The sequence below is a fragment of the Terrapene carolina genome, unplaced genomic scaffold, assembly GCF_002925995.2.
Source record: "Terrapene carolina triunguis isolate 2854851 unplaced genomic scaffold, T_m_triunguis-2.0 Scaffold674, whole genome shotgun sequence".
NCBI lineage: Eukaryota > Metazoa > Chordata > Testudines > Emydidae > Terrapene > Terrapene triunguis.
In genome coordinates this window covers 394,120-421,063 of record NW_020665025.1, presented here as the reverse complement: position 1 = coordinate 421,063, position 26,944 = coordinate 394,120, and the positions used below count along the sequence as shown (strand labels likewise).

Sequence of the window (26,944 nt, the reverse complement as noted above, 5' to 3'; positions counted from 1 at the left end):
CGATTTTACCGCGTCCTCACGAGACGCGGTAAGTCGATCCCCGATAGACCGATTGCTACCCGCCGGATCGGCGGGTAGTGAAGACATACCTAAGACTGAATGCAGGCTTGGTGTAAGAGTGCATCTCCACTGGCTCCTACTGGTGTATGCAGGTGCATTTCCATGTCCAAATTTGGCCTGTAATCTGTTCATGTTTGGGTTCTTAACATAAACCTCCTTTAAAGCACCAGAACGGTCAGACCCACGTGACAAGCTCGGAGCCATTCTAGCAGAGCTGTGTACCACAAATAGAGACACTTCCAAAGCTTTCCAGGTAGCAAGAGGCACTTTCCACACTAGATCCTGTTGTGGAGCTGCGTGCAAATGGTTCTAATCGGCGAGCTGCTTCCCACCAGGTTAGAAAGAGCTGTAGGGGTGGGGTGCGCTCTTTAAATCCACTACGTCATTAGTTTAGTGGAGAAATATATATGTGAGAGCTCCCTCTGCTGGCTAGTCTGCAGCAGTAACATTAATTCCCAGAGCTGTGCTGTCCCACTGGTTCACAAATAAGGAAATAAACAAAACCACGTGAATGTCAAACTCCTGCCCAAACAGGGAGGGGCGGGTCTGTGTTTACCAGTTGGACCTAGTTGGAATCTGGGGTGGCGATCGAGAAGCGATTGTGTTTCATGGAGGTGGTAAGGGGCTCCAGCCATTCTGGTCAGGTCTGTAACCTGCATGATGTGGGTGGACTCTACGATCTTGGCTGGGCTTGTTACTCGAGCTGACACAGGAAACCAGCTAGGCCTGTGGTCTATTGCATAGCAGCCAGCCTGTCTGTATTAAAGCAACACCCCCTGTATAAGCAGCATCTGCCTCACTTGAGTATCGAAGTAACCCGTGTGCACTCTTTCAGCCATGGCTCTGAGGAGGGACGGTCTGTTCTGCAGCAGCCCTTGCCGGAGAGGATCGAGTTCATCCGGAGCTTTCTACAGAGTAAGAATCTCGCAGCTGTGTCTGAGCTCACCACCTCCCCTGCATGTTCCACCCCTGTGGTTGTGGCCTAATTCCAGGTTCTTCTAGGTCAGGCTCAGGGTCATCAATGTAGCCTAGGCCCCTTGGATGTAAGTAGTGCTACCCTGAGTCCATGGCATCAAGCAGCAGTACTTCTCGTGGGCACCTGCAAACGCACCCCCTAGAGGCATCCTGCTGGGCAGGCTTCCAGAGGCGAGGGTGATGGTGTGCTCCAATGGCCAGTGCCAAACACAAGGTGCTAATGTTTGGTGTTCTAATGCCACCTGACCCACTGATGGGCTGGACCTTTGGGACGCGTCAGTGACGCCGTCTGCCTCAGCCAAACCCAGCTGGAAACCCTGTGCCGGCTAGCTGCTGAGCTGAATCTCCCCAGGGGACGTGGGGACTGAGCTGAGAGTTGATGGTTTGCAGGGAGCCGGTGGTAGAAGACTAAAGGGAACAGAGGGATCCCAAAGGTGGTGCGGGGGAGTTTAATTGGAGGAGTGGGTTGCGGGAAGCACACTAAAGGGTGAAGCAGAGGAATTTTTTGCCAGGGGATGGCTGGGTTACCGTTGCTCTAGATATGAGGCCTGGCTCTGTCAGTGGGCCTGCTGCCATGTTTCATAGTGCCTATGGAGTGAAGGCAGAGATTCCCTTCTCCCGGGGTTTCAGATCAGTGGTGTCTTGTTTACGCGGCCCCTCACTCTAATGGTGGGTGAGTAGGGGCTGGGGTGGGAGGTTGGCCCACAATGGCGTTGGACACGGAAGATGAGGGAGGAGACCCGAGGTCCAGACTAGTCCATCCCCCAAGGGTCAGCACAAGGATGTGTGCCTAGAACTCTCTGGATTCTTGTTGCAGAGCACTGCAAGCACAAGTCAACCATGGAAAGCCCCGTGTCCATACCGAAACTCTTGGAGGGAGAGGAGCTGGAGCTGGCCAAGGTACCTGTCTTTGCACCTGGACCAGCACTCAGTAAAGACAGGCCTATCCGGGGATGGCAAGTCTTATGCGATCTTCAGTGTCACAGCCATTCTATCTAAACTTGGTCCTAATGGGGACCCAGTAGCCCCCTGAAGAACGTATGCACTCCAAGCGGTACAGAGTGCAAGGTGGGGGTTCCCGTGCACTGGGGAGTTCCTGGTTGGAGAGGAACAACTTAGCACTTCCTTCCCCTCCCAGATCCACCCTGTGAAGGGCATCTCAACCCGCCTCTTGTTCAAGAGCGCTTGGGGTATGAATCTTAGTGGGTTTGAGAACTCTGGGCAGGGGATCCTGCCAGATGCCCCTGAGCAAAGGGGTGAATATCTCTGGCATATCTCCGGTGTCTCCAGACCCATCTCTCCCGGAAGCCTAGTAAAGGCAGCACTGCTGGGATAGTGGAGTGACTCTGCATTTGGATGTGTGATTTGTGAGGCATGTTTCGCCTTTGTGACGCTGCAGTGTCTGTTTCCAGGTGACCATGCTGCTCCTGTACCACGCCTCCATGAGCACCAAAAGCTCCAGGGACTGGAACGAATTTGAATACAAAATCCAGGTAGCCCTCGCCAGCTGCATTCAGACTCCTGCTGTAGGCTTTTGCATGACGTCCCCCTTCCTCTGCTGCAGTCCGGTTCCCGGTTGGGTTCTCCCTACAGCCACTGCCCAAGCAATGGGCTGGCCTTGTGGCTAAGGCTTGGGGTGCTAGTCCCATCTCTGCCATTGAGTTGCAGTGTGCCCTTGGGTGAGTCACTTCACCTTGGTTCCATCATCTGGAAAATGGGGCTAATAATGACCTGCTTCACTAAGGTGTTGAGATGGATGGTCTCCAAGGAGGAATCTTTCTCCTTCTCCCCTTCCAGTGGATCCACAAACCCCTGCTGTTGGTGGATAGACTTGGATATGGACTCTGTGTTTCAATGCATGGAGAAAGACCCCCTCAGATTTGACCAGGCTTTAACTTCTGGGTCACAGTGTCAGCTCCCCAATACTTCCCTTTCCCAGCACGACAGATTGGGGTATGGGGAGCTGGTGTCCTACTGAACTGCCTTCCCAGTGCTTGCACCGTCGCTAAGCAACAGCTGCTCCTTTTGAGGACAGGGGCGGCAGCCACAGCATATCTGCTAACACTGATGGGTCTGTGTCTCAGGCTGAGCTGGCGACGGTCCTCAAGTTCGTGCTTGACAACGAAGAGAGCCTGAATGAGAACCTGGAGCTCTTCCTGCAGAAGAAAGGTGAGTGCTTTGTGTACGAAGGGTTAAAAGCAATGAATCGTTCAGGCTGGCTTGGATGGAGTCACATAACCCAAAATAGCATGCACTGCTGGCACCAAAGCTAAATAAGCAGCCAAGCCCTGGGTAGGGGGCAGTAGTCGTTGGACGTAATGTCAACACCATGCTGGCATATCTCCAGAGCCTCACTAAGTCTGAAGGTTAATAGAAAGTGATTGGCCTGGCTGATGATAGCAGTGAGAACTGTTCCTGAATGCCCCAAGCCTTTGGCACCGTCCTCCACTACTGTAACCCCCCCATGTTAATGCTGTTGCTTCTAGTCAGTAAGGGAAACGTTTTCTAGCAGCATGAAAACTGAAGTGCTGAAACTAACCAGCTGCTGCAGTTCGAGAGAAGTAGATGCAGTGCAGACTTCCCCAAATGGTTCTGATGCAAGCCCGTGATGCAAGACGGAGCCCTCCGATGGCAGGGTCCGCCACGCACAGGCACGACTCCATGTATGCGCTCTGTTCTAGCGACCGCTCCTTTCCCCGGGATCTTGCACTGATGTAGAATGCTTCTACGGGGCCTGTCTTCTCAGGGAGAGTCTCTCTCCTTGTGCTGCAACAGCGCAGGCCACAGCTACCAAATCTTCAGAGAAGTGGTGCCGTCTGTATTCCCAAAACCAGAGCTCCTGGCTGCCACAATAACAGGCAATATAGAAATCCTGGACACAGCTAAGCGCTTGGTCTCTGGCCGGCTCTGAAAAGAATAGGCTATTCTGCACGGGCATCTCACGTTCTGGTGGATCCCAACCGTTTCGCAAACAGCACAACATACAGTGCGTCTAAAAGGCAGCCACCTCTGGGGAGGTAGCTAGGCGGGATGCCCGCAGCACAGCAGTGGGGGAAGGGGATGTTTTGCCTCAGCCACCAAAGCAGGCAGGGCAAACCCCGTACTTTTGGATTCCCATTTAGAGCGACAAGACCGCGTGGGGAGGAGGGGTTTTAAGGCCTTATCTGGATACCCCACAGTAACCTGTTTGGAAGGATGAAGGGCTGGGCTGACCTGTGGTTCCTAGAAACGTAGGTATTTCAAACCTGAGGCTTTATGCTTCGAAGCCGTCCCCTCTGGCACTACAGCAGGCAACTCAGGGTCTCCCGTTTGCTCTCCCCAGTGCCGCTTTCATCCTCCAGCATCTCTAGCACCAGCTCCGAGGAGCAGTCTCCCGTGTTCTCCCGCCAGCACAAGCGAGAGGTGCGCTTCCTGGAGTTGCAGAAGATCGCCTCCTCATCCAGCATGAACAAGTATGTTCTCAGCCTTCCTGGGGATCCTGGCTTTCAGGGGGGCAGCCCAGCTTTAACGGCGTCCTAGGGCAGCGTGTCTGCTCAGCAGATAAAAACTCCTTCCTGAGTTGGGCCTTTCCTATTGCAAACATTCAGGACAGGAGCACAGTCCTTGCCAGATCAGCTCAAATCACTGGTCCGTTTAGCCCAGTGTCCTGACGCTGATCGCCAGTAAACAAAGCACGTCCCCCTGAAGCAGCAAGTTCTGAGATTCTGATCAGCCTGCCCCCATGGCAAAGGCCAGTCTGCAGCGTCTTGTGAAAGGCTGGGAGAGCAGCAGAGGTCAGAGACCGCTCAGCAAGAACTAAAATCCCTCACACTCTGGTGACTGACTGCAGTATAAAGGGAGATTGAAGGGACTTGGTCCTGGAATGGAAGGTATTTCTGCACCCCCCCCAGGCCTGAGCCCTGTTCAGTGAGTGGGGTTGAAGTAAGGGTCCTCCTTTTCACACTGGTGTACAGTACTAAGTGGTCACTGCGATAGACATTGTTACCATAACAGGTCTGAGATTCTGCTAAGGAGTAAGTGTGAGGTGACTGCTCCACCTTCTCTGGCCTGTGGTATCATGTGTTGTATGGCTGGTGCTTTCTTTACAGCTTCCTTCCTGTCTCGCCCGCCTCCCCCATGGGCGACATCATGCAGACCCCGCAGTTCCAGCTGAGGCGGCTGAAGAAGCAGCTGGCTGACGAGAGGGAAAACCGGGATGAGCTGGAGCTGGAACTGACAGAGAACCGCAAACTCATCACAGAGAAGGGTCAGTAGCTCTCGGCGTGATCGGGGGAATCGGGGGGGGTTCTGGCTGACAGTGTATATTGGCGCACCCCCTTCCTGCTGCAAATACCGCCAAGCCCACGGTGTTGGTGCAGTGGGTCAGTCTGGTTGGAGGCTGAAGGCTTGCAAGTCTTGGGCATCTCTGCTCTCCAGTGTTGGAAGGGAGCCCTAGAGGGCTACCCAGTCCCTTTCCGTACATGGTGGCTGCACTGTCTGTTTCAGGAGCAGGGCCCCCAGTGGTGCTGGCTGTTTGTCAGGAGCCCAAGGACTGCATTGAACTTGCCTATGCAGACAATCAGTATGGCCAGTGGAGCAGGCATGTATTGGAGCGGATGTGGTGTGACGCTTCCCGGGGGTACCCAGCGTTGCAAGGCACCTTGCTACCACCTGCCCTTAGCGTGAGGAAGCTGGTCTGTGGGTCAGCTTTTCAATTTAACTGGCCACAGGCAACACTAGCATTATCTAGGCACTGCAAGGCCCGCTGTCACTTTGCAGGTTAGCGAGAGGCACGCTCAAGCCCTCTGAGCGTTTCCCCAGCCCTTGTTCCACTAGATACTCGCAGTATTTACAGTTTCGCTGCCTCCAAAGTGCACCTCCGATCACCACTCCACATAACACACCGATTTCCAGTGAAATGGAATATAAACTTGTTTTAACAAAGCACAGAGATTCAAGCCAGTAGCAAGTAAGTATTGGAAACAAATGATTACGTATAAAATAAATCATAACATGCAGTCTAGAGCATAGACTTAATTAACTGGATATCCTTATAGTTAATAAAATATCGCTCATCCCCAAATCCTTGCAGTGTTGTACAGCCTAGCTGGTGGTGACTCCCCTTTCATGATGCAAACACGCGAACAGTTTGCCTCCTAGGTAGAGGATCCTGTGTCTCCTTGCATCCCCCGATGTACCCTAACAACCCTTTGTCTTTAGTCACAAAAAGCCCAACACCCGCTGATTGGGTTTTTTCCTTGTAGGATTTGCAATCGTTAGACCAGTATTCGGCTTAGTATGCAAACAGGCCTCCATTGTAAGACATACAATATGCACATAGCCAGAGACAGAGATAAGCAACTGTTGCCTCCTAGCTGGAAAAAAGCTGTCTGAGGTTTATCACCTCCTGGTGGCCTACCTTAACTCCAGGATTTTAAGAACATACTTTTCAGTGTAGATACATAACTCCTTAAATATCATCCATAGAGACCTCACATGCCACCCGTTGGTGAACTGTTATGCAGATTCATAGATTCTAGGACTGGAAGGGACCTCGAGAGGTCATCGAGTCCAGTCCCCTGCCCGCATGGCAGGACCAAATACTGTCTAGACCATCCCTGATAGACATTTATCTAACCTACTCTTAAATATTTCCAGAGATGGAGATTCCACAACCTCCCTAGGCAATTTATTCCAGTGTTTAACCACCCTGACAGTTAGGAACTTTTTCCTAATGTCCAACCTAGACCTCCCTTGCTGCAGTTTAAGCCCATTGCTTCTTGCTCTATCCTTAGAGGCTAAGGTGAACAAGTTTTCTCCCTCCTCCTTATGACACCCTTTTAGATACCTGAAAACTGCTATCATGTCCCCTCTCAGTCTTCTCTTTTCCAAACTAAACAAACCCAATTCTTTCAGCCTTCCTTCATAGGTCATGTTCTCAAGACCTTTAATCATTCTTGTTGCTCTTCTCTGGACCCTTTCCAATTTCTCTACATCTTTCTTGAAATGCGGTGCCCAGAACTGGACACAATACTCCAGCTGAGGCCTAACCAGAGCAGAGTAGAGCGGAAGAATGACTTCTCGTGTCTTGCTCACAACACACCTGTTAATACATCCCAGAATCATGTTTGCTTTTTTTTGCAACAGCATCACACTGTTGACTCATATTTAGCTTGTGGTCCACTATATCTGACCCAGGGGATCCCTGTAAAAACCCTGATCCTAAGGGATCCAATGGTCACATGCGGGGTTCCCCCCGTCCAAGTTCTGACCAGAGCAAATAGGCGACACTGCACCGTCTGTATTTGAAATGAGCTCAATATCTTGGCAGCTTTCTCTGTTGGCTGCGTGGGCTCTGCATGACGGTGGTTCCCCCCAGCTCCAGCACAGCCATGCGAGGAATCGGACTCCTCCTGGGTCTGGGGGTCAAGTAGCAGCTGCAGGCCATACTCGGGGCACCCCTGTCCTGAGTCTCCTGGTATGCTCAGTGCTGGTTGGGATGGCTTTTGTGGTGTGGATGCTCACCCCTTAGGAAGTGGACTAAGGTCCAGCTTGTCCTTTAGGCTTCCAGCCGGCTAGTAACAGCGGCTTCTCTTCCTCCTCCCCAGAGACTCAAATCACCATGATGCAGCAACGGATCGACCGCCTGACTCTTCTCAATGAGAGACAAGCTGCAGATCAGCTGGAGCCAAAGCAGCTGGAAGAGCTGCGGGAAAAGAATGAAAGGTAACGCCTCCGAAGTAGCTTCTTTCTACTCGGGCTCCTGCTGGGTTGGTGCCCAGGGCTTGTGGGTCCCTCAGATCGGTGTTACCCATCATGTATGTAATGCATGGGCCAAGCGTGATTAGAAAACGTCGCCTGACACCCTACTCTGCATCCTCTGCTATGGGGATTGGTCCTGCTTTGAGCAGGGGGTTGGACTAGATGACCTCCTGAGGTCCCTTCCAACCCTGAGATTCTATGATAATGCAGGCCCATAGAAGTACCTTAGATAGATAAAATGAGGCTGCAGTCCATATTGTTGGAGTCTGTGGGCTCTATTGTAATCTCCCCTATACCAGGGAGGAGGTGGATCTCTGCCACTGTGTAGTTTTAGTGTCTCTGATCCTTGGACTGCTCGTGAGCACTCACGCATACATGTGCTGTAATCAGACTCGCGCTGGCTCTGTGGGGAGGACCTGGGTACTCACCAAACTCCAAGACTACTGTTGTCTTCCTGTCCTGCCAGAAAACTGGTCCTCAAAGATTGTGCAGCAGCTCCTCAGCGGGCGTAAATTGGTGTTGACTTACCCCAGTTCTAGCTCTAGGGAGTGATGCGCGGTTCCATGAACAGCACCTTCTCCCTTTGCGGGGCATGCACCATCCATCCAGGGTGACCAGAGAGAGGGAGACAAGGCTAGTGACTGTGTTCCCAGACTCCATGGCATGCTGCCTCGTCTCTGAAGTCCTGGCAGAAGCTGCTCACTCTGCAATGGCACATTTAGGCGGAGGAAGTAACGGAGAAATCTGTCTTGCTTCAGCCTGGAAAGGGTGATCCCTGCCGGGGTGTCTACCAGGTGGAATCCTGCAGCAGCCTCTAAGCTTCCCCTTCAAAGTAGACATGATACGTTCCATGGAGGTCTGAACATAGGGCAAAGCAAAGGTCAATCTCCATTCGAGACTTGGTGGCCAGCATAGTCTGGCTGTGGGGTTGGGAGACAGGAACTCTGAGTCCTAAACCAGGCTCTGACCTTTTATTGTGACATCGAGGTGCCAAGAGAATACGGGATGTGCCTCGTTTCCCCATCAGCGTCCTCAGGAGGATTAAGACGACGCTGTCTTTGAGAGCAGCTTCCCAGCTCCTCTCCCAAGTCGCTCTTCTGCTAGGCAGACGGCGTAATGCCACCTCCTCTCCCACAGCTTGATCCTGCGTCTACACGAGGCTCTAAAGCAATGTCAGGACCTGAAGACTGAAAAAGGCCAGATGGACCGAAAAATCAACCAGCTCTCCGAGGAGAACGGGGACCTCTCATTCAAGGTACGGGGCACCCCTTCTTCCACCCGGTAATGGTACAAACCATTGCAGTCAGAGCATGGAGTAGCATCAGCAACAGCTTTGCACCTGTACTGTAGCTGCATTTATAATGGCTAGTTTTATACCAGGCCTGTGTTTTGGCCTGACCTTGCCCTGACAGTGATGTCTGTTTGAGAGTAAATTTGCCGTCCTTCATTTGAATCTGCTGGTACTGGATGCTTTGCCAGTCAGCTTCTTTTTATAAAATGTTCCTGTGAGTAAGGAAGGGTTGGCAGCGTAGGTTGCGTTCAGCTGACCCCTCCGTAATGATGCTTTCGGGGAAGAACGTGGGCCGGGTGTTGTGATGAGATGGGAAGGAAGAAGGGTCTGGTGATGGTAAAGCCGTGGACTGGGATTCACGAGTTACCAGCTCTGCCACCCGCTTCCTGAGTGACTTAAATGACCCTGCACCTCCATTCCCGGTCTGCAAACTGTGGCTAATACTGATCTCGTTACGCTTGTTTTTTGTTTTTGTTTAGATAATTCCCTTTCTTTTATTTTCACTTCTTTTAGGGTATTTTTGAGAATGTCTAACTGCCTTTGGACCCCAGTGGCCAGTATTTTTTATTGATTAGTTTTTTGTTCAGATACATGGAGTTTCTCATGCAGTGCGGCGTTCTCCTCCTGGCAGCAAGCCAAGCGAAGGAATGCCTCATTGCGTGCTTCCCACAATAGCCAGATTGCAGCCAAGTCTCTCTTTATCAGGGCCGATGGCCTGTAGACCAACAGATATTTTGCCAATCTATCTTCCAAATCAGGTCTAGTATGGACATCGGGTAATGCTTGTGCAGTCCATGGGCTGCGCCCAAACTTTTGCAAAATTGTCTTAAAAGGAGTAATTTTCTGTATGAATGGCAATTTTTTCTGCTCTTTTTGAACTTTGTTTTTAGGGGACTCCTTTTGCCTAAACATATTTCTTTATGAATTTCTTTTACCTTTACTTTTTTGTGCCCACGCTCGTGCTGGGACTTACAAAACACAAAAGTCTATACCCACTAAAAACTCTGCCTGACAGAGCAGGAGGGGGAAATGCTAAGCCCCTTCCTTTTGGGCTCGATCCTGCTACGACCGAGGGTATATTCCCCTATGCAATTTTTTCCCGACAGACAGGTAGGACCGAGGACTCTAATTCTCCCCCTTATGGCCTGGCACCTCTGCGACTGGGGTTGTATATACCTAGACAGTTTGTATATATCTTATCTGTATAGTTTTCCCCAACAGATGGGTCGGAGTGAGGACTCTAATCCTTCCCCTATTGCCTGGCACTTCTACAACCGGGGGTGTGCACGCCTGAATGATCGATCACTTTATACGTATGAGCAAAAAGAACGAGGAGTACTCGTGGCACCTAAGAGACTAACACATTTATTTGAGCATAAGCTTTCGTGGGCTAATGCTCAAATCCTAGAACAAGGTTGGAAGGGACCTCAGGAGGTATCTAGTCCAACCCCCTGCTCAAAGCAGGACCAACCCCACTAAATCATCCCAGCCAGGGCTTTGTCAAGCCTGACCTTAAAAACCTCTAAGGAAGGAGATTCCACCACCTCCCTAGGTAACCCATTCCAGTGCTTCACCACCCTCCTAGTGAAAAAGTTTTTCCTAATATCCAACCTAAACCTCCCACAATGCAACTTGAGACCATTACTTCTTGTTCTGTCATTTGGTACCACTGAGAACAGTCTAGATCCATCCTCTTTGGAATCCCCTTTCAGGTAGTTGAAAGGAGCTATCAAATCCCCCCTCATTCTTCTCTTCTGCAGACTAAACAATCCCAGTTCCCTCAGCCTCTCCTCATAAGTCATGTGCTCCAGCCCCCTAATGATTTTTGTTGCCCTCTGCTGGACTCTTTCCAATTTTTCCACATCCTTGTAGTGTGGGGCCCAAAACTGGACACAGTACTCCAGATGAGGCCTCACCAATGTCGAATAAGGGGAACGATCACGTCCCTCGATCTGCTGACAATGCTCCTACTTATACAGCCTAAAATGCCGTTAGCCTTCTTGGCAACAAGGGCACACTGTCGACTCATATCCAGCTTCTCGTCCACTGTAACCCCTAGGTCCTTTTCTGCAGAATTGCTGCCTAGCCACTCGGTCCCTAGTCTGTAACAGTGAATGGGATTCTTCCGTCCTAAGTGCAGGACTCTGCACTTGTCCTTGTTGAACCTCATCAGATTTCTTTTGGCCCAATCCTCCAATTTGTCTAGGACTAAATTTGTTAGTCTCTAAGGTGCCACAAGTACTCCTTGTACTTTTTGCTGATACAGACTAACACAGCTACCACTCTGAAACCTTTCTACGTATGGTATACCTTTTAGCAATATTTAGCAGTATTTTCAACAATCACAGTGCATGTCTTCCCCCTTTCGCAATTCTCCACCAAAAATGTTATGCTTATAAGAAGCACATGGGATCTTTTTCAGGGAAAAAGGCAATACCCCACGTTTATTGAAGATACAATTAGCCTAGGCATTCAATCACACCACACACACACTCTCCCGCCAGTCGATGTTATAGTTACCAGTCCAGAGTCTGGATCGATCTAGTGGCCAGCTAGGTTGATCACGGGTAGGGAGGAGCCGGGTTCCGTCAGTCGCAACACGATGCTCCTGGGAAGTCTTGGCATGATGAACCCAAAGTTTCATAGCAAGGCACCCTGTTTATATAGTGATTTTCCTTTATTGGGACCAATGAGTTTTGCACCATCATGCTATAATCAATTGTTTGACGAGTGCTTGTTTTCTTAAATTGTCCTTCTCATTCTTTATCGTGTTCTTTTATTAAGTTCCTTAGGGAGTTATCCCAGGCTGGTTTTGATCACAGCTATCCTGTCCCCGTTGATAAGTACCTGTCTCATTTTTAGAGTCCTCAATCTGCCCTCCTCTGACATTTCAATAGGGGCGTGTTGCAGCCTCCTGGCGCCCTTGCGTCTGTCTCCAGTTCCTTCCTAGACCATCTGGTTCAGCGATGTCTTTCACCCTTATTTTTTAACACACGCATTCCTCATTCACACACAAAACAATTAATTTACACACAACATTTTGAATAGGAACATCAAGTTGCAATGCAAAAGCAAACAATCATGGCATTCTTTTACTGACTTCAAAATGCTAAACCTACCACAACATGGTGACCCTCAAAGATCTGTTACTGCCTTGAAATCAGTCCAGACACAAATGATGCATCTCTACCAATGGCCCCTTAGGCCATTCCTTTCTGCTATTCAAAAAGGGTGGCTGGCAGGATATGATCAAATCCTACCTCAATACATTTAATACATGCTACGGTGTTATCTCTTTATTTTTTATCTTTCATTCTAAATTATACAAAATACAAACATAAAATCCGACTACTACAATCTCCCTCCCGGTGGGATTGAGAGAATAAACGAGTGTGTGCAAGGCTGCTGGGTACAGCAGTGCCAGGGGGCATGCAGACGATGGGAAATAATCCCCTGCGTGCTGCTGAGCATGTGGCTCTTGTGTAGAGGAAGGCTGAGCTGAACACCTGCTCTGCGTGCACTTGATAACCAGGCGGTGTTTGGGCATCTTTCATTTTGGTCCAGCTGCGGGAGTTCGCCAGCCACTTGATGCAGCTGCAAGAGGCTTTGAACGAGCTCTCCGAGGAACACAATGCGGCACTGGTGGAGTCGGGGGAGAAACAAGCCCACCTGGAGACCGAGCTCCACACCACCCTCCACGAGAAGGTAGAGAACGTTGTGCGGTACGCCCGACAGAACCAGGCAGTTCCTCTACAACAGGAGTCCTACGGGGTGGGAGATCGGGACCCAGCACGCCGAACCAAGCTTGTGTCCTCTGGGCTAAGGAGTAGTGTGGAGGCAGCTTGTCTGCCTCTGAGGGAGGAGTGCCTTGTGTGGATCAGCAGTAATACCAACACACAGTTGTGCGGAGCGTTAGCTACGAGTCCTTTCTGTCCTGGTGAGAAGAGGTCAGCAGTGCAGAGCGTGAAGGGGGGTGGGGGTCTGGAATCCCAGCAGTAGGAAGAGGAGCCTTGGAGCGCCAGACAAGGATGCAGGGCGCGTTATCAGCTAGGGTGAGACGTTAGCTGCTGCAGGTGGAGACCAGAGAAGCACCAAAAACGATCAGAGGCTTGAGAAAACCCGACCTGTTAGGAAAGGTTAAAAAAACTGGTCTTGAGAGAACTAAACTGAGGGGGGACCTGATAAGTCTTGGTATATTAAAGGCTGTTATAAAGAGGAGAGTGATCAATTGTTCTGCCTGTTAGGAAGATTTTCCTAAGCTCTAACCTAACTCTCAGGGGAGTTAAGTTCTGCAATAGGCTTCCAAGGGAGGCTGTGGAATCTCCATCACTGGAGGTTTGTAAGAACAGGTTAGGCAAACACCTGCCGGGGATGTTCCAGGTTTACTTGGTCCTGCCTCTGGACAGGGGAGTAGACACTATGACCACCTCAAGGTCCCTTCCAGCGCCACATTTCTATGATTGTTTGTTCCCCTTCCACTTTTGCTACGTTCCTCACTCTTGTGTCTTGTTCCCCAGAAATGCTTGGAAGAGAAGATGGAGATTCTGCAGGGGAAGATCTCTCTGCTGGAAGACCAGCTGACAAAGCTGGGGGAGAGTGCCACACAGGAAAAAGGAGAGGTTATGGGGGACATCCTGAAGGTATGGCTTCTTGCACAAGTCAGAGAAGGAACTACAGTGGAAGCAAGTGCAGAGGACTTCAGAAAAATGCCCTGATATATTGAGGAAAGCAGAGCACAGAAGCCCTGCCTAAATCTGTGTGTACATAGAGGTTCATAACCAGCCCCTTGTTGAAATGGGGTTTGCAGCAAGAAACTAAAGAGCTGAACGCTTGCATGCCGAGGAGAACCCCAGTCCCTTGGAGAGAGATTCTCCATTTCCCAGCTCAGAAGTAACGGACCGCTCTTCTGACTTGCCGACCAGCATTGGCAGGGACATCTTTTTCCCGGCTGGGCAGGGGGAGTGGTAGAAGGGTGAGGCACCCCTGGTTATGGAGGGAGGCTGAAACAAAGATGGCTAAGCTACCGTTCTCTCCTGCTGCCGGGCATGCTGAGGGAGAGAGATTCCCAAGCACGATCCCTTTCTGCATAGTACGTATTTCAGAGGGTGGCTCCTGATGTGCTCGCTGGCTGCTGTGGTCTCCTGTTACCCTATAGTGGCGGTGCTGGAAGAGGTCTCAGCTCAGTAAAGGCAGTTTTCTCTCTGGAGCATGGCAATGGTGGGAGAACTAAAAAACACACAGGAGCCAGGTAGAGTTAACGAGTGTTGAGTTTGTCATGAATGTGCTGCAGCTCGGGGGAGGAAGAGCTAGCAGTTCTCTGTGGGGCAGAAGTGTCTAGATCTCCTGAACTGTTGTGGAATACCACTGATGAGTGTTTCCTTTCTCTCACCAGCTTGAAGAGTTAAAGCATGAAGTGGCCAGCCTCTCTGCTAAAGGGATAGAGCTCCAAGCCACGATCCTTCAGCTGGAAGAGGAGAAGGGCCTCCGTGAGGCAGATCTTCAGTCTGAACGGAGCCGCTTTGAAGAGGAGAAACTTCAGCTCACGGGCCTCATCGCCAACCTCCAGAGCTCAGTCTCTGAGCTCCACCTGGCTAAAGAGAAGCTGGAGCAGGACTCCAGAGCGCAGGAGGAGCGCCTGACCGCCCAGGTAAACACACTCACCACAGAGATTGCTAAGCTAAACGGCTTCCTCCTCCAGAGGGACCAGGAGCTGGTGACTCTTCACCAGCAGGTGGAGGAGGAGAGGATTCAGAAGGGACAGCTGGTCGAAGATCTCCAGAAGCAAGAGCAATCCTCCAGGGAGACCATCCAAGGACTGAGCCTCCAGGTGGACCAGCTCAGTGACACCCTGAAGCACAGCGAGGAGAAGCTGGTGCAGTTCACCCAGCAGATGGAAGCTACAAGCGAAGGGGAAGCCAGACACCTGGCATCCTTGAGAGAAGAGCATGCGAAGGCCATGCAGGAAAGGGAGTCTGCCCTGCGGCAGCTACAAGAATTCCAGCAGGAACAGGAAGCGGAGCTGGCAGCCCTGACCGCTCAGCTGCAAACGTTGGAGAAAGCCAGAGATGCCAGCCAGGCCTCTGCCAGAGAGATACAGAGGGAAAAAGCTGAATTGAGCCAGAGAGTCCAAGAGCTGGATGCCAGAGTCCTTGACCTCACTGCCCGGTGCTCGCAGAGCGAGGCCCAAGCAGCAGCTGCGGAGTCCCTGAGAGCCCAGCTCCAAGAACTAGAGAACAAGCTGAAAGACGGTCAGCAGAAACTCTCCGACAAGGAGCGGCTGGCCAAGGAAAACGCCCAGCTCCAAGAGCGGCTCCTGGCCATGGAAGAGTCCGTCCGGAACACAGAGGGGATCTTGGAGGATGAGAAGAGGAGAGCTTCAGAGACCCTTGAAGGGAATCTTAAAAGGATAACTGAGCTGGAGTCCCGAATGCAGCAGCTGGCAGAGCACCGAGATCAGGCTATGCAGGAGGTGGGCGAGGAGCAGGCTAAGAGACAAGCGCTCACGCTGCAGGTGCAGCAGCTGGGAGACGAATACAGGGCAAAGTCAGAGAGGCTGCAACGCCAGCTGGCAGAAATGTCTTCGGCCGCTAAAGGGGGTGAAGGAGAGCGTGAGAGGCTGGAGGAGGCAATAAAAGCTCTGAGTGGAGACCACAAACAGGCCTGCCAGCAGCTCCAGGCGGAGCAGGGCAAAGTGGCGGAGCTGGAGGCGCAGATGAAGCGCCTGACCACAGAGCAAGAAGAGAGGCTGGCACTGCTTCAGACTGACCTTGCCAGCGCCGTCGCACAGGTCAAGGAGAAGGAGAGCTTGGCGCTAAAACTCGGGGACGATCTCGCTGCTCTGCAGGAGAAGACAGCGGCGTCCCAGCAGGAAGCAGCCCAGCGCATAGCTCGGCTGGAGATGGATGCACGGAAGGCAGCCGAGGCACTCAAGGTTGTCACCAAGGAGTTGTCCGATGAAAGGCTCAGGACGACAGAGCTGGAAGCGACGGTGAAGCGTCTTGGGGAACAGAAGCGTGCGGAGCTGACAGCTACGGAGTCTGACCTCTCCAGAGCAGCGCTGGTTCTGAAGGAGAGAGAACTAGAAGCGGAGAAACTCTCCGGTGAGGTTAAGCTGCTGAGCGCCAGGCTGGAAGAAACGCTGCAGAAGCAGAAACAGGCGCTCGCGCTTCGAGACACGGAGATGAAGCATCTGACAGGGGAGATGGAGCAAGCCAAGGCAGACCTCACAGCAGAGAGAGCCAGCAAGGCAGAATTGGAAGTCCAGCTGCAGAACTCCATCAATGAGCAAAGGGCCGAGCGTTCTGCTCACCAGCAGGAGCTGGCCAGGTCCCTGGAACTGATCGAGGAGAAGGAAGGGGAGCTGGACGAGCTCCGTCTGAAAAACGTCTCCCGTAACGAGGAGCTGAGAGACCTGCAGAAGACTGTTGTCAAGTTGAAAGGGGAGCTTGCCTCCGTGGAGGCACTGAAGGAGCGGGCGGCCAAGATGGAAAATGAGCTGCAGGGCTTCCTAGAGGTTGCCAGGACCCGAGAAGCCGAGATTGACAGCATCAAGTCCATTGTGTACTCCAAGGAGATGTCTCTCAAAAGCTTGGAGGAGAAGATCCGACACACGGAGCAGGAATCCAGCTCCAGCCAAGACCTCTACCAGGAGAAGCTGAAGGAGAGCGAGAGGCTCCACTGTGAAGTGGAGAAACTGGAGCAAAAGTGCAGGGAGCAGCGAGACACCATTGCCAGCCTGGAGAAAGCAGCAGCTCAAACTAAAGCAGCCACTTCGGAGCATCAGGAAGCCCAGCTGGAGGCCCTGAGGAGAGAGGTGACGCAGCAGAAGCAGAAGGTGTTGGAGCTGGAGAAACTCCTGGAAGCCTCTAGGTCAGCCCAGGCTGGGCAAGACGGCACCATAGAGATGCTGAAGAAAGAGCTCTCGGATAGGGGGAAAGAGCTGGCCCAGAGTAAAGACTCCATCGCCGCAGCAGAGAAGGAGCTGGCGTCTCTACGCTCTTCAGTTCAAGAGAAGGGCACGTCGGAAGACAGCTGGAAGGAACAAATTTCCCAGTGCTGTCAGGAAGTGGAGAGGAAAAACAGCCTGATTGGCAGCCTGGAGCAGGAGGTGTCCATCCTCCACCGGCAGGTCTTGGAGAAGGAGGGAGAGAGCAAGGAGCTGAAGCGCCTGATCCTGGCGGAGTCGGAGAAGAGCAAGAAGCTGGAGGAGAGGCTGCGGGTGCTCCAGACTGAGACGGCCACTGCCGCTTCTCGAGCAGCAGAGAGATGCGCTCGGATGAAGGCCGAAGTTCAGGCCTACGAGGAGGAGACTGAGAAGCAGAGGATGTCCATAGAGGCCCTGAAGAGGCAACTGAGCTCCCAAGGCGAATGCCAGGAGGAGCTCCGCCAAGAGGTGAAGGCCTGGCAGGAGAAGTGCTTCCAGAAGGAACAGCTCTTGTCCTCTCTGCAGCTAGAGCTCACGAATGCCCAAGCCTTGGTCGGGGAGCTGATGCCAGTGAAACGCCTCTACCAGCAGCAGCAGGCTGAGCAGTCCTCCCTGGAAAGCAAACACCGCGAAGAGCTGGAGCAGAGGCAGAAAGCAGACGGTGCGCTGCAGGCAGAGCTTGCCAGGGCCAAGCGGGAGCTGGCAGAGCTCACCTCCCTCAAGGAGAGGTTCTCCGAACAAGACCGCGCCGTGCAGCGGCTGCAGGGGGAGAACGCCAGCTACGCAGAGCGGCTCGCCGCGCTCCAGCGGGCCAACGCCCAGCTGATGGAGGAGAACCAAGTGCTCAGTGAGACGTCCAGCCAAGGGCGGCGGACGTTTGATGCCGAGCTCAGCCAGATGAAGGAGAAGCACTGCCAGGAGATGGAGGCCCTCAAGGCGGAGTCTGAGAAACTGGTGGCTGGGAGCCAGCGAGAGGCTGAAGACGCTGTGAAGAAGCTGGAGGCCATGACCAACAAGTACGAGAACGCCAAAGTCAGGGTCCTCGAGGAGAGGCAAAAGTTCCAGGAGGAGAGGCAGAAGCTGACGACTCAGGTAGGGCCCCCGCTACGCGTTCTGCTCGGCTTGGGCTTGCCCTGGCCGAAGGCAGGAAGGGAGAAGGCTAGTGACTGAGAAGGGAAGGGCAAGTCCTGACTCGCCTACTAGGACTCCAGCGGTTTGGACGTGAAGCTGCCCTGGGTAGGACTCTGTCAGAGAGCTTTGGGGTCTGCTGTTAAAGGCCAACTGTACCCTCGTCCCCCCCAGCTAAGCGCTACCTGAGGGTGTCAGGGCTGCCAGTTGGGAATGGAGAAGGGAAGCAAGTTTCTCCAGACCTGCAGCGAACGGTGTCCCTAAGCCTTGCCGGCCCCCACAAACAGCCCACTGACGCCTCCTGGGCAAGTCCTTTGAGAGGTGGTCGAGCTGGCCGGCTGATTCCACTAGCTTGGCTGGTGACGCTGGCCTGGAAAGCAGCATCTCTGCTCCCGAGAGTTAATCTGTCCCTGCTGCTGGTCAGCTCTGCTGTGCAATTGCTCGAAGCACTGGTTAAGTTCCCGCTGAGCCAGTCGCACATTGACGTGATTTCAGAGGGATGGCGCCATTGGCACAGCAAAGCAGAGAGGATGGTCCCCTCAATCTGATCCGTAGGGCCAGCAGGGCCGCCGGGTTAAGCTAGGCTGACCTTCTGCACAACACAGGCTGGTTGGGATCTGGAGAGAGAACAGACTGGCACCCCTCTTGAGCTCTAGGGACCAACCATCCCTTTGCCGTAGCACCCAGATACCAAGGAGATGGGCGCAGTGTAAATCCCGCTGGAGAGCCCCCTTGTAGAGGTTTAGCAGGGATGGTCTTTGTCGTAGGCAGCCTGTTTCCGGTGTGTGTGGTGTGTTCACTTGTGCCTTCGTTGCTCGCCCCGTTGTACAGGTGGAGCAGCTAGAGGTATTTCGGAAAGAACAAGCGAAGCAGGTAACGCATGCGAAGTGCTGGCTGCTTAAACGGTGACAGTGCATGACTCTAGCTGCTGCCGCTTCCCGCCACAGCCGCCGTCTCCTGTTAGCTGTTCGCAGTGGGGACGCTGGGCCTCCCCGGAGAACGAGCCACGAACGCTGGTTTGCTCCACCGGGCTGCCCTCCCCGGAGCTGCGCGTTCACCCCTGTGGGGGGAGGACCCAGGCCATGAAATCTCTCCCCAAAACCTACCCATGTAACAGCCTAAAACGCTGCACGGAACGGCACTGTGCACAGGTCAGCGTGTCTTTCGTTCCCTCCTCTTCCCTTCCCCGCCGCAGTAACAGCCACGCGCTAGACTGTGATCTGAACCGAGCAGCCAGGCATCCGCCCGGTGTTCTCCACCCCCAGCAACCCTCTAAGGAGCGCGGGGACTCTGTGCCCTGCTCTGGCTGCTCCACGGTGCTCCCACCCCTTTCTGCTCTCCCAAGCAGTGAGGCCGAGATGTTGATCCTACACCTCAAGTGACTCCAAACTGCTGAGTCAGGCGCTGGCTGGAGGTGGGGCTCTCAGAGAGCATCTCCCGCATGAGGCCTTAGCACAGATCGGCTCTGAAAAGTGACTACAAATGCCCCTGCCTGCTCTGTGGGCAGCGTCAGAGTTGCTGGTTACCTCCGTGTGCACCACCCCAGAGCTGGTACTCAGCTCTAGGCCCAGTGAGGGCAGAGGTGTAACTTGGGGCGGGCTATGACCTGGTGCTGATGTGTGAGCAGGGCGGGTTGCAGCGTGGCATGTAGGAAAGAATATGGGGAGACAAACATGAAACCCCTCCCATGGTGCCATCTTGGTCCCTTTTCCTGGTAGAATTGCACCACCAGCCCTGTATACCTTGCTTGGGTGCTTATACGCTGCATGCAAAGGGACTGCATGGCCACTAGGCGTCTGTTTCATAGAGGAGGGTCTCTGGCTGCTGGGAGACGGGGCTGGGGCTGGATCCTTGCCCCTTATCCTCTGGACTGCTCTGGCCCCCCTTGTTACTGGGCCACACACCCGCCCCTGCTAAGAAGCTGCAAGCTGGGAGAAGCAACCCTACGCGTCCCAGAGGGCGACCGCTTGTAGAATGTGGTGGCCCAATCTCCAAACTGATCTACAGAGGTTAACAGCTGCTGATGCCGGGCTCCCTCTGTTGGGGTCATGCAAGTTACCTTAGCCTCTTCAGCCCCTTCTTGACTTGGGATCTCTCAGCCCGGTGCCGTGCAAACCAGATGCCGCTTTCCTCCAAAACCAGCACCTCGGAGAACATCCCCACGTGGCCCGTACCTGGGCGGGTGATCATCCACAAGACGCCCAAAAAAGCCCCATTGATTTGGGTTCAAGACAAATGCAAGGAGGAGGACTCTTGGATTCCAAGGCCAGAAGGGACCACTGTGATCACCCAGTCTGTAGCACCCAGGCCAGAGACCTGCCCCACAATAATTCCTAGAGCAGGTCTCTCAGCAAAACGTTCAAGGGTTGATCTTGATTTTAAAATGGTCCGTGATGGAGACTCCACCACGACCTTTAGTCAATTGTTCCGGTGGTTAAAATGGCCTTGCATTCTCCCCTCCTGTTGGTGCTTGGACGGCAAACAGTTGGCAGCGGAGACAAGCGCTGGAGCTTAGAGCCGCAGGGGGCGCTCGTGGGGCGGGGGGGGCATTGCCTGTTTTTTCTTGCATCTAATGCCTTAATTCCTTGCTCGGGTTTCTCGTGCCCCTAATTGTCTTGGCTTAAGAGACCTTGTTTGCTTCTAGCATGTAGCTGCTCTCCTGCCTGCGTCAAGCAAACCCTTCTTCCGTGACAGACTAACTTAAGCCAGTTGTGAGCTGTCTGCTTGGAGAAGCCACTAACCAATCCCGGGGTTGCTTTGGCCTGGCTGTGAGGAATGTCTGTGCTGGGTTCTGAGGATGGCTATACTGCCTCTGCTGGCGAAAGGGTGGGAATGCGCATCTGTAAAGGGCCTGGGGCGATGCCCCTGAAACATTCCTCCAGGGGGGACTCGTTGAAGGAATATGTCCACACGATGGCCAGTGCTGACCAGGTCTCGCAACGCTGGTTAATCCCTGGAGCTGTTCTGTGACAGGCGATCGGGGAGGTCAGGACTAAGGAATAGAGGCGATGGCACTAGCCACGCCCTCTGCTTTCCTCTCCTTTCGAGATCTAGCAGGACCCTAGGGCTCCTCCAAGCTCACGCAACGAGGGTTTCCATTGCTAGGTGACTTGGCACCTGCTTTCCCCGGGCATTAAGGCTCAGCTGTCTGGAGGCCCTACAGTCCGTGGGCTTGCGGGAAGTGCATTGGCGCACTGTGGCAAGGAGGGGAATCCTGGGTATCCGAAGGGGTGGTGCTGCCTTTAGAGGGAAGGCTCCAAGCGGCTGGTGGAACTACTCTCCTGTTTCCTGCTAGGTGGAGGAGCTGCATAAAAAGCTGACCCAGAACGAAAAAGCCACCCGATCCCAGCAGGAGAAAGTGAAGGTACCGCGGCGGAGGCGGGAGGAGGACTGCATGGCCAGGGCAGTGTTTAATCTTGGGGACCAACCTGCCCAACTCAAGGCCACATAGGGGGCTTGCTGGGACCCCCAAGGGCTGCGCTGAGCTTGTGTATAATAGAGAGGGGGTGACCACAGACCGCTCGAGTACAACGCCTGCAGTGTGCCGTCCAGCTGACCAGAGGGCCCCTCCGCTGCAGGTGGAATACAGGGGACCTGTGTTCGGTGGGATGAGGGTAGATGCACGGGAGAGCTGCAGGAGTCTCGTTTCGGCCACATCTGCCCTGTAAAACTTCCCTGCCATGGCAGCCAGTCTTCCGAGGGGAGGAACGTGAGGGCCAATGGGCTGCATCTGCTGTCGGCCCCCTCTGCAGGTGCTCAAAGGCCGATCTGGGACTTTGGATTGCGCTGCCGGTGCACCGAGTCCCTCGGTATCCTCCTCAGCAAGCGGCGGCCACCCCCCTTCGGAAGCATGGCCAAAGAGCCGTCTCCATGATGCAGGTGGAGCCTGGGGTGACTTAGAAGCACTTGGGCTCCATTCAATCCTTGCTCTTCCCATCTCCCTCTGGCTCTGCAGGTGCGGGAAGGGGAGCTCCAGGCAGAGGCTGATCGCCAGCAGGTGAAGATATCGGAGCTGCAGGAGCAGCTGGCCCAGAAGGAGAAGGCTGCAGAGCACTATAAAGGGCAGGTATGGACCGCGGGCTCCCTCGGTAGGGGCCCCTCATCATTTCCCATGGACGCTGGGAGGCGGCGGTGCCTTGACTGTCTCCTCTCCTGCCAGGTGGAGAAGGCAAAAACTTTCTATGAGGCGAAGAAGCAGCAGAACCAAGACCTGGCGGAGAAGCTGAAGGGGATGGAGCAGCTGCAGAAGGAGAACAGTGACCTCAAGGCTGAGTCGGAGCGGCTGGCCAAGGAGCTGCAGCAATCCATCCTGCAGGCCAAGGAGTCGGAGCTCAGCTGCAGGAGCCTGACCAGCCAGGTCCGCAGCTTGGAGGCGCAGGGGCGGGGATGCTGCACCGGGGGGGGGGGGGGGGGGGGGGGGGGGTGTCAGAGATCTGGCTCCCTTCAGTCCACCCTTACAAGCACCCCAGCTTAGGAAGGTTGGGTGCAGATCTGGAGCCCGCCCGTCACTGGTGGGGAGAGTGGTGCATGATGCTTCATGCTATCCTACAGGACGAGCCGGGAAGCAAACATGCTTGTTACCCACGGCGTTGGCTCAGCAGAGAGCCGGGGTTTTAACGGTGATGGAGTGTTTTGTTGGGGTACTGCGGCTGTCCGGCCTCCATCTTCACCCCACTTCTCAAGGAACAACTGCCTACGGTCTTCACTAACTCCTCCCGCCGCTGGAGATCCTCTCTGCTATTGCAGCCATCGCCCAGGAGCAATCAGCTGGCCCAGCTAACGTTGCTGGGGGTGGGGGGAAGGGACAGCAAAAAGGGCTGTTAGCGGTGGACCTACCGCTGCACAAGGCAGGGCAGGGCATTCACACAAGAACCTGCGCACGCAGCCGGAGACCGTAATGCAGTAACCGTCCAGCCCGTCAGCTGGAGCTCAAAGCACTTCACAAACTAGTGAATTAGGCCTCATGACTGAGAGGGGGAAGACTTGGGGGGAGGAACTGAGCTACACAGGGGAAGTGATTTCCCTGAGGTCACCCCGAGCTGGAAAGGGAACCCAGCCCCTTTGAGCCCCAGCCCGTTGCTTTTGACAAGATCCCCCTTGAGTCAGGCTATGTTCCCCAGGGTTTCTTGCCACCTCTCCAGAGTCCGTTCCTGGAGCAGAAGTGGGTTTCTGTTGCACGTGTGCTGTGTCCAGTCCGACTCTTGGCCGGCCCTTGGTCCCCCAGCTTCACCCGGGCGGTGCAGCCTGCCTCACCGTGCCATTCCTCCCCGCCAGGTGGAGTTTGCCGATCGCCAGTTACGGGAGCTTGGCAAGTTCCAGGTGGCTACGGATACGCTGAAGAGCCGGGAGACCTTCCGTCAGAACCCAGCTGACGTCAGCACAGACAGCCTGGACCTGAGCAGTGATGAGATGCTGCCGCTCAACTCCACCAGGTACCTCTTCCCCCACCCCGGGGCAGCCGAGAGCAGCTGGGCCCAGGCTCTGAAGTTCCCAGGGCCTCCAATGGGGGAGGGAGTTAGAGGCGATATCCTTCAGCTGGGACCCTTCCTGCCCAGCTCTGCAAGTTCGATCCCTGGGCCGGCATTTCTCGGCCAGCCTGGTAAATGCAGGTCAGGTGTCTGTGCCTAGCTTGTGCTCTGAGCCGTCTGGAGCGGACAGGGCACCGTGACACGCTGCATTCGCCTTTGCCCCGTCTCAGCAGGAAGCCTGGCCGATCCCAGTCGGAAATCTCGGCCATGCCGGGCAGCGTGGAATCGCTCACATCCCAACGGCTGCCTCGTAAAGTTGAGTCTCTGGAGAGCCTCTATTTTACCCCCATCCCCACCCGCACGCAGTCCAAACTGGAGAGCAGCATTGGCTCCCTGGGCGACCTGTCCATCGACTCGGGCTGCAAGACCCGTTCGGCTCGCCGGCGCACCACGCAGATCATCAACATCACCATGACGAAAGTAACCCCGGGTCCTTGGCGAGGGGAGGGGGGCAGGGCCCTCCGAGCCCAGTAGAGCAAGGGATCAGGGCTGCGCTGGGGACAGGTGCATCTGAAGATGCTTCTGCTTCATCACACCCTCTGCTCTTCCAGCTAGCAACACCAGAGGCAGGAGGCCCATGGCGTGTTAGCATGGGAGCTCCTCAGACCTCTCCGCTCCAGAGGCCAACCCAGGTGTCGGGCCCTCATCCCACCAGGCTTGGCTGAGTCCATCTCTGAGCTGCTCTTGGCCTCATTGCAGAAGGGGGGCTCTTGAGTCATCGCCACGTGGTCAGCAGCAGAGGAGCCGTCTGAGTGCGGAGCCCTCCCTTGTACTGAGTGGCGGGGATGGAGTGGTTTGTCTGTTCCTCGTCCCACCCCCCCACCCCCCGATCTCTCCCGTGCCCACCAGAGGCAGGGGGGGCAGCTGGGTTCATGGCAGGCCATTGCTGGGGGGTTGATGCAGGCTATCCCGAGCTTTGCCCACCCACCCACCCACGTTGAGGGGGCTCTGCTTCTGGGGAGGGCTCGAGGTGGCTGATCTTCCTTGTGTTCTAACACGTCAGAAACAGGCCGAGGCAGAGGAACCAGACAGCGCCAACGCGTCCTTCTACAGCGTGCAGTCGGCCCAGGCCCACCAGAACGCCCCTGCACAGAACCCCGCCAGGAGCAGGCTGCGCTCGGCCGCCTCCACCCGCTCCATCGCCAGCTGCCGCTCTCAGGAATCCCTCGCTGGGCTGGGAGCTGCCTCTCCCGAGGAGACCCTGGGCAACCCTGCACTGCTCAATCTACCTGGCTACCGGCCTGCCACCCGCAGCTCCTTGAGGCGCTCTCAGGCGGGCAGCAGTTCCAGCCTCAGTAAGTTCATAGCCTGGGGGGCAGGGGGCGGGGGCAGTGCAGTGAATGAGGCAGGCAGCCTCTTTCTTGGCTCCGGAGCATGTTTATCCATTTGAGCCTCCGCCGAGGGGAGTCTAGTCTGGGCTGCGGGTGCAGCAGGTGAGCAGTAGGGTGCAGAGGCTGTGCGGGGTCCAGGGCTGCGGGGCAGGATCAGGGTAGACCAGCAGAGCTGGGAGCGGGAAGCTCTCCCTGTACTCTGTGCGCGATGGCGCCCCCCGGCTGCGACGTTAGTGTGGGGTCTCCCAGTGGGTCTTTCAGCTCAGACTCACTAGTGCTCCCACCTCTGACCCCTGCCCTGGTCTTTAGGCCGCAGCAGCTTCTATCTGGGCACCTGTCAGGATGAGCCGGATCCGCTGGACGATTGGAACCGCATTGCCGAGCTGCAGCAGCGCAACCGGGTGTGTCCTCCCCACATGAAGACCTGCTACCCCCTGGAGTCTAGGGTAAGAGCTGGAGAGGAGATGGCAAATCCTCCCCCAGAGAAACAAACCACTGACTTACCTGCCCGAAGATCCCTCCACTCCAGGGCCAGGCCAGACCACCTGGCTCACCCTGCTACCCTCCCGCTGCAGTCGGCATGTGCCCCCCGCCGGTGGGCACTCTCAGCAGTCTGTGGCCTGCCAGCGGTCCGTGAAGAGACTTTCCTGGTAGGTCCCCCATGGCAGTGTCTTGAACGAAGCAGTGGGTGGGCCGGGGAGGTTGGAGGCCCATGAGAAGTAGCAGAAATCTGCAGGAGGGAAGGGACCCACCACGCCCTACTGCCACCCGTGCTTAGCACTTCCTTTCTTAGCCTCGGCCGTTGGCACGAGCTCCCTTCCTTTGTTCAGCTGCTTCCCCCGGCTGGTGCTTGTGGCCTGCAGCCACGTTCTTCCAGATGGCGTCAGTTCAGTGCCCTTTGCCTCTCCTCTCAGGGGCCCTTTGGAGTGCTGACCAGTCCGCCCTCTCCCCCCGCTCTGGGGGTAGGTGGCTGTTAGCCCGTTGGCAGTGAGACCCGCTGGTTGGGGCTGAAGCCTGGGATGCAGGAACACCTGGGTTCTATTCCAAACTCTGCAACTAACTCTGTCACCGTCCGTGCCACAGTTCCACGTCTGTGTAACGGGGTGATATGATGTAGTGAGGATGGAGAAATCCATTAACGACTAGTGCTCTGATACCAGGGGCAACAGGCTCCCAGACTTTACGAGCTGTGACAAGAGGCAGGAGCTGCGAAGTAACTTGCCCGAGATGTTGGGTCAGCGTCGGAGCAGGTAGCTGAGCTCTGGCTCTCAGACCTGTACTTGGACGACAAGCCCACGACTTACCTGTGAGCCTGTCTCTTCAGTGCTGGATTTATCAGCAGTCTGAGCACCTGCTAACTGGATCTGACTCGGGCAGCTGAGGCTGGGAGACTAAAGATAATTTAGGCCTGGCCCAACACCTAAATGAATACCGTGCCTCAGTTTTTAATGAGGAGCGTAGGGGTAGTGGCAGGGCGGCTAATGGAAACGAGCGTATGGAAGTAGAAATTACTGCATCCGAGGTGAAAGTCAAACTCCATTTAATGGGACCAAATCAGGGGTCCAGGTAATCTCCACCCAAGAATATTAAAGGAACTGGCACGTGACATTGCAAGCCCAATAGCAAGGATTTGTAGTGAATCTGTAAACTCGGGGTACTACCCAATGACTGGAGAATTGCGAATACGGTACCTATTTTTAAAAAAGGGGGTGGGGGGGGGGGAAGGGATCCAAGTAACTACAGGCCCGTTAGTTTGATATCAATTGTATGCAAGGTCTTGGAACAAATTGTAAACGAGAAAGTAGCTAGGGACATAGAGGTAAACGGTAATTGGGATAAAAATACAACATGGTTTTAAAAAAGGAAGGTTGTGCCAGACCAACCAGATCTCTTTGAGAAGAGAACTGATTTTTTTAGACAGTGGATCTACTGCATTTCCTATCTACCTGGGTGTCAGCAAGGCATT

General features: G+C 54.4%; 1 protein-coding gene across 8 annotated transcripts in view; it reads left to right on the top strand.

The window, feature by feature from the left end:
• Positions 1–26,944, top strand: part of NUMA1 (nuclear mitotic apparatus protein 1) — a 75,140-nt gene that overhangs the window by 43,177 nt on the left and 5,019 nt on the right. For 5 of the 8 annotated variants that reach the window (XM_026659739.2, XM_026659738.2, XM_026659742.2 and 2 more), the window contains 19 exons: positions 896–975; positions 1,853–1,935; positions 2,448–2,528; positions 3,120–3,204; positions 4,358–4,487; positions 5,124–5,281; positions 7,623–7,740; positions 8,914–9,031; positions 12,632–12,772; positions 13,585–13,707; positions 14,460–18,083; positions 18,951–18,992; positions 21,415–21,483; positions 22,075–22,185; positions 22,279–22,497; positions 23,394–23,551; positions 23,818–24,067; positions 24,651–24,942; positions 25,288–25,424. In XM_026659739.2, coding sequence (XP_026515524.1) covers positions 896–975; positions 1,853–1,935; positions 2,448–2,528; positions 3,120–3,204; positions 4,358–4,487; positions 5,124–5,281; positions 7,623–7,740; positions 8,914–9,031; positions 12,632–12,772; positions 13,585–13,707; positions 14,460–18,083; positions 18,951–18,992; positions 21,415–21,483; positions 22,075–22,185; positions 22,279–22,497; positions 23,394–23,551; positions 23,818–24,067; positions 24,651–24,942; positions 25,288–25,424 — 6,019 coding nt within the window. Of the gene's footprint in view, positions 1–895; positions 976–1,852; positions 1,936–2,447; positions 2,529–3,119; positions 3,205–4,357; positions 4,488–5,123; positions 5,282–7,622; positions 7,741–8,913; positions 9,032–12,631; positions 12,773–13,584; positions 13,708–14,459; positions 18,084–18,950; positions 18,993–21,414; positions 21,484–22,074; positions 22,186–22,278; positions 22,498–23,393; positions 23,552–23,817; positions 24,341–24,650; positions 24,943–25,287; positions 25,425–26,944 lie in introns of those variants that run through there. The other 3 variants (XM_026659743.2, XM_026659744.2, XM_026659745.2) reach the window with 3 other exon arrangements.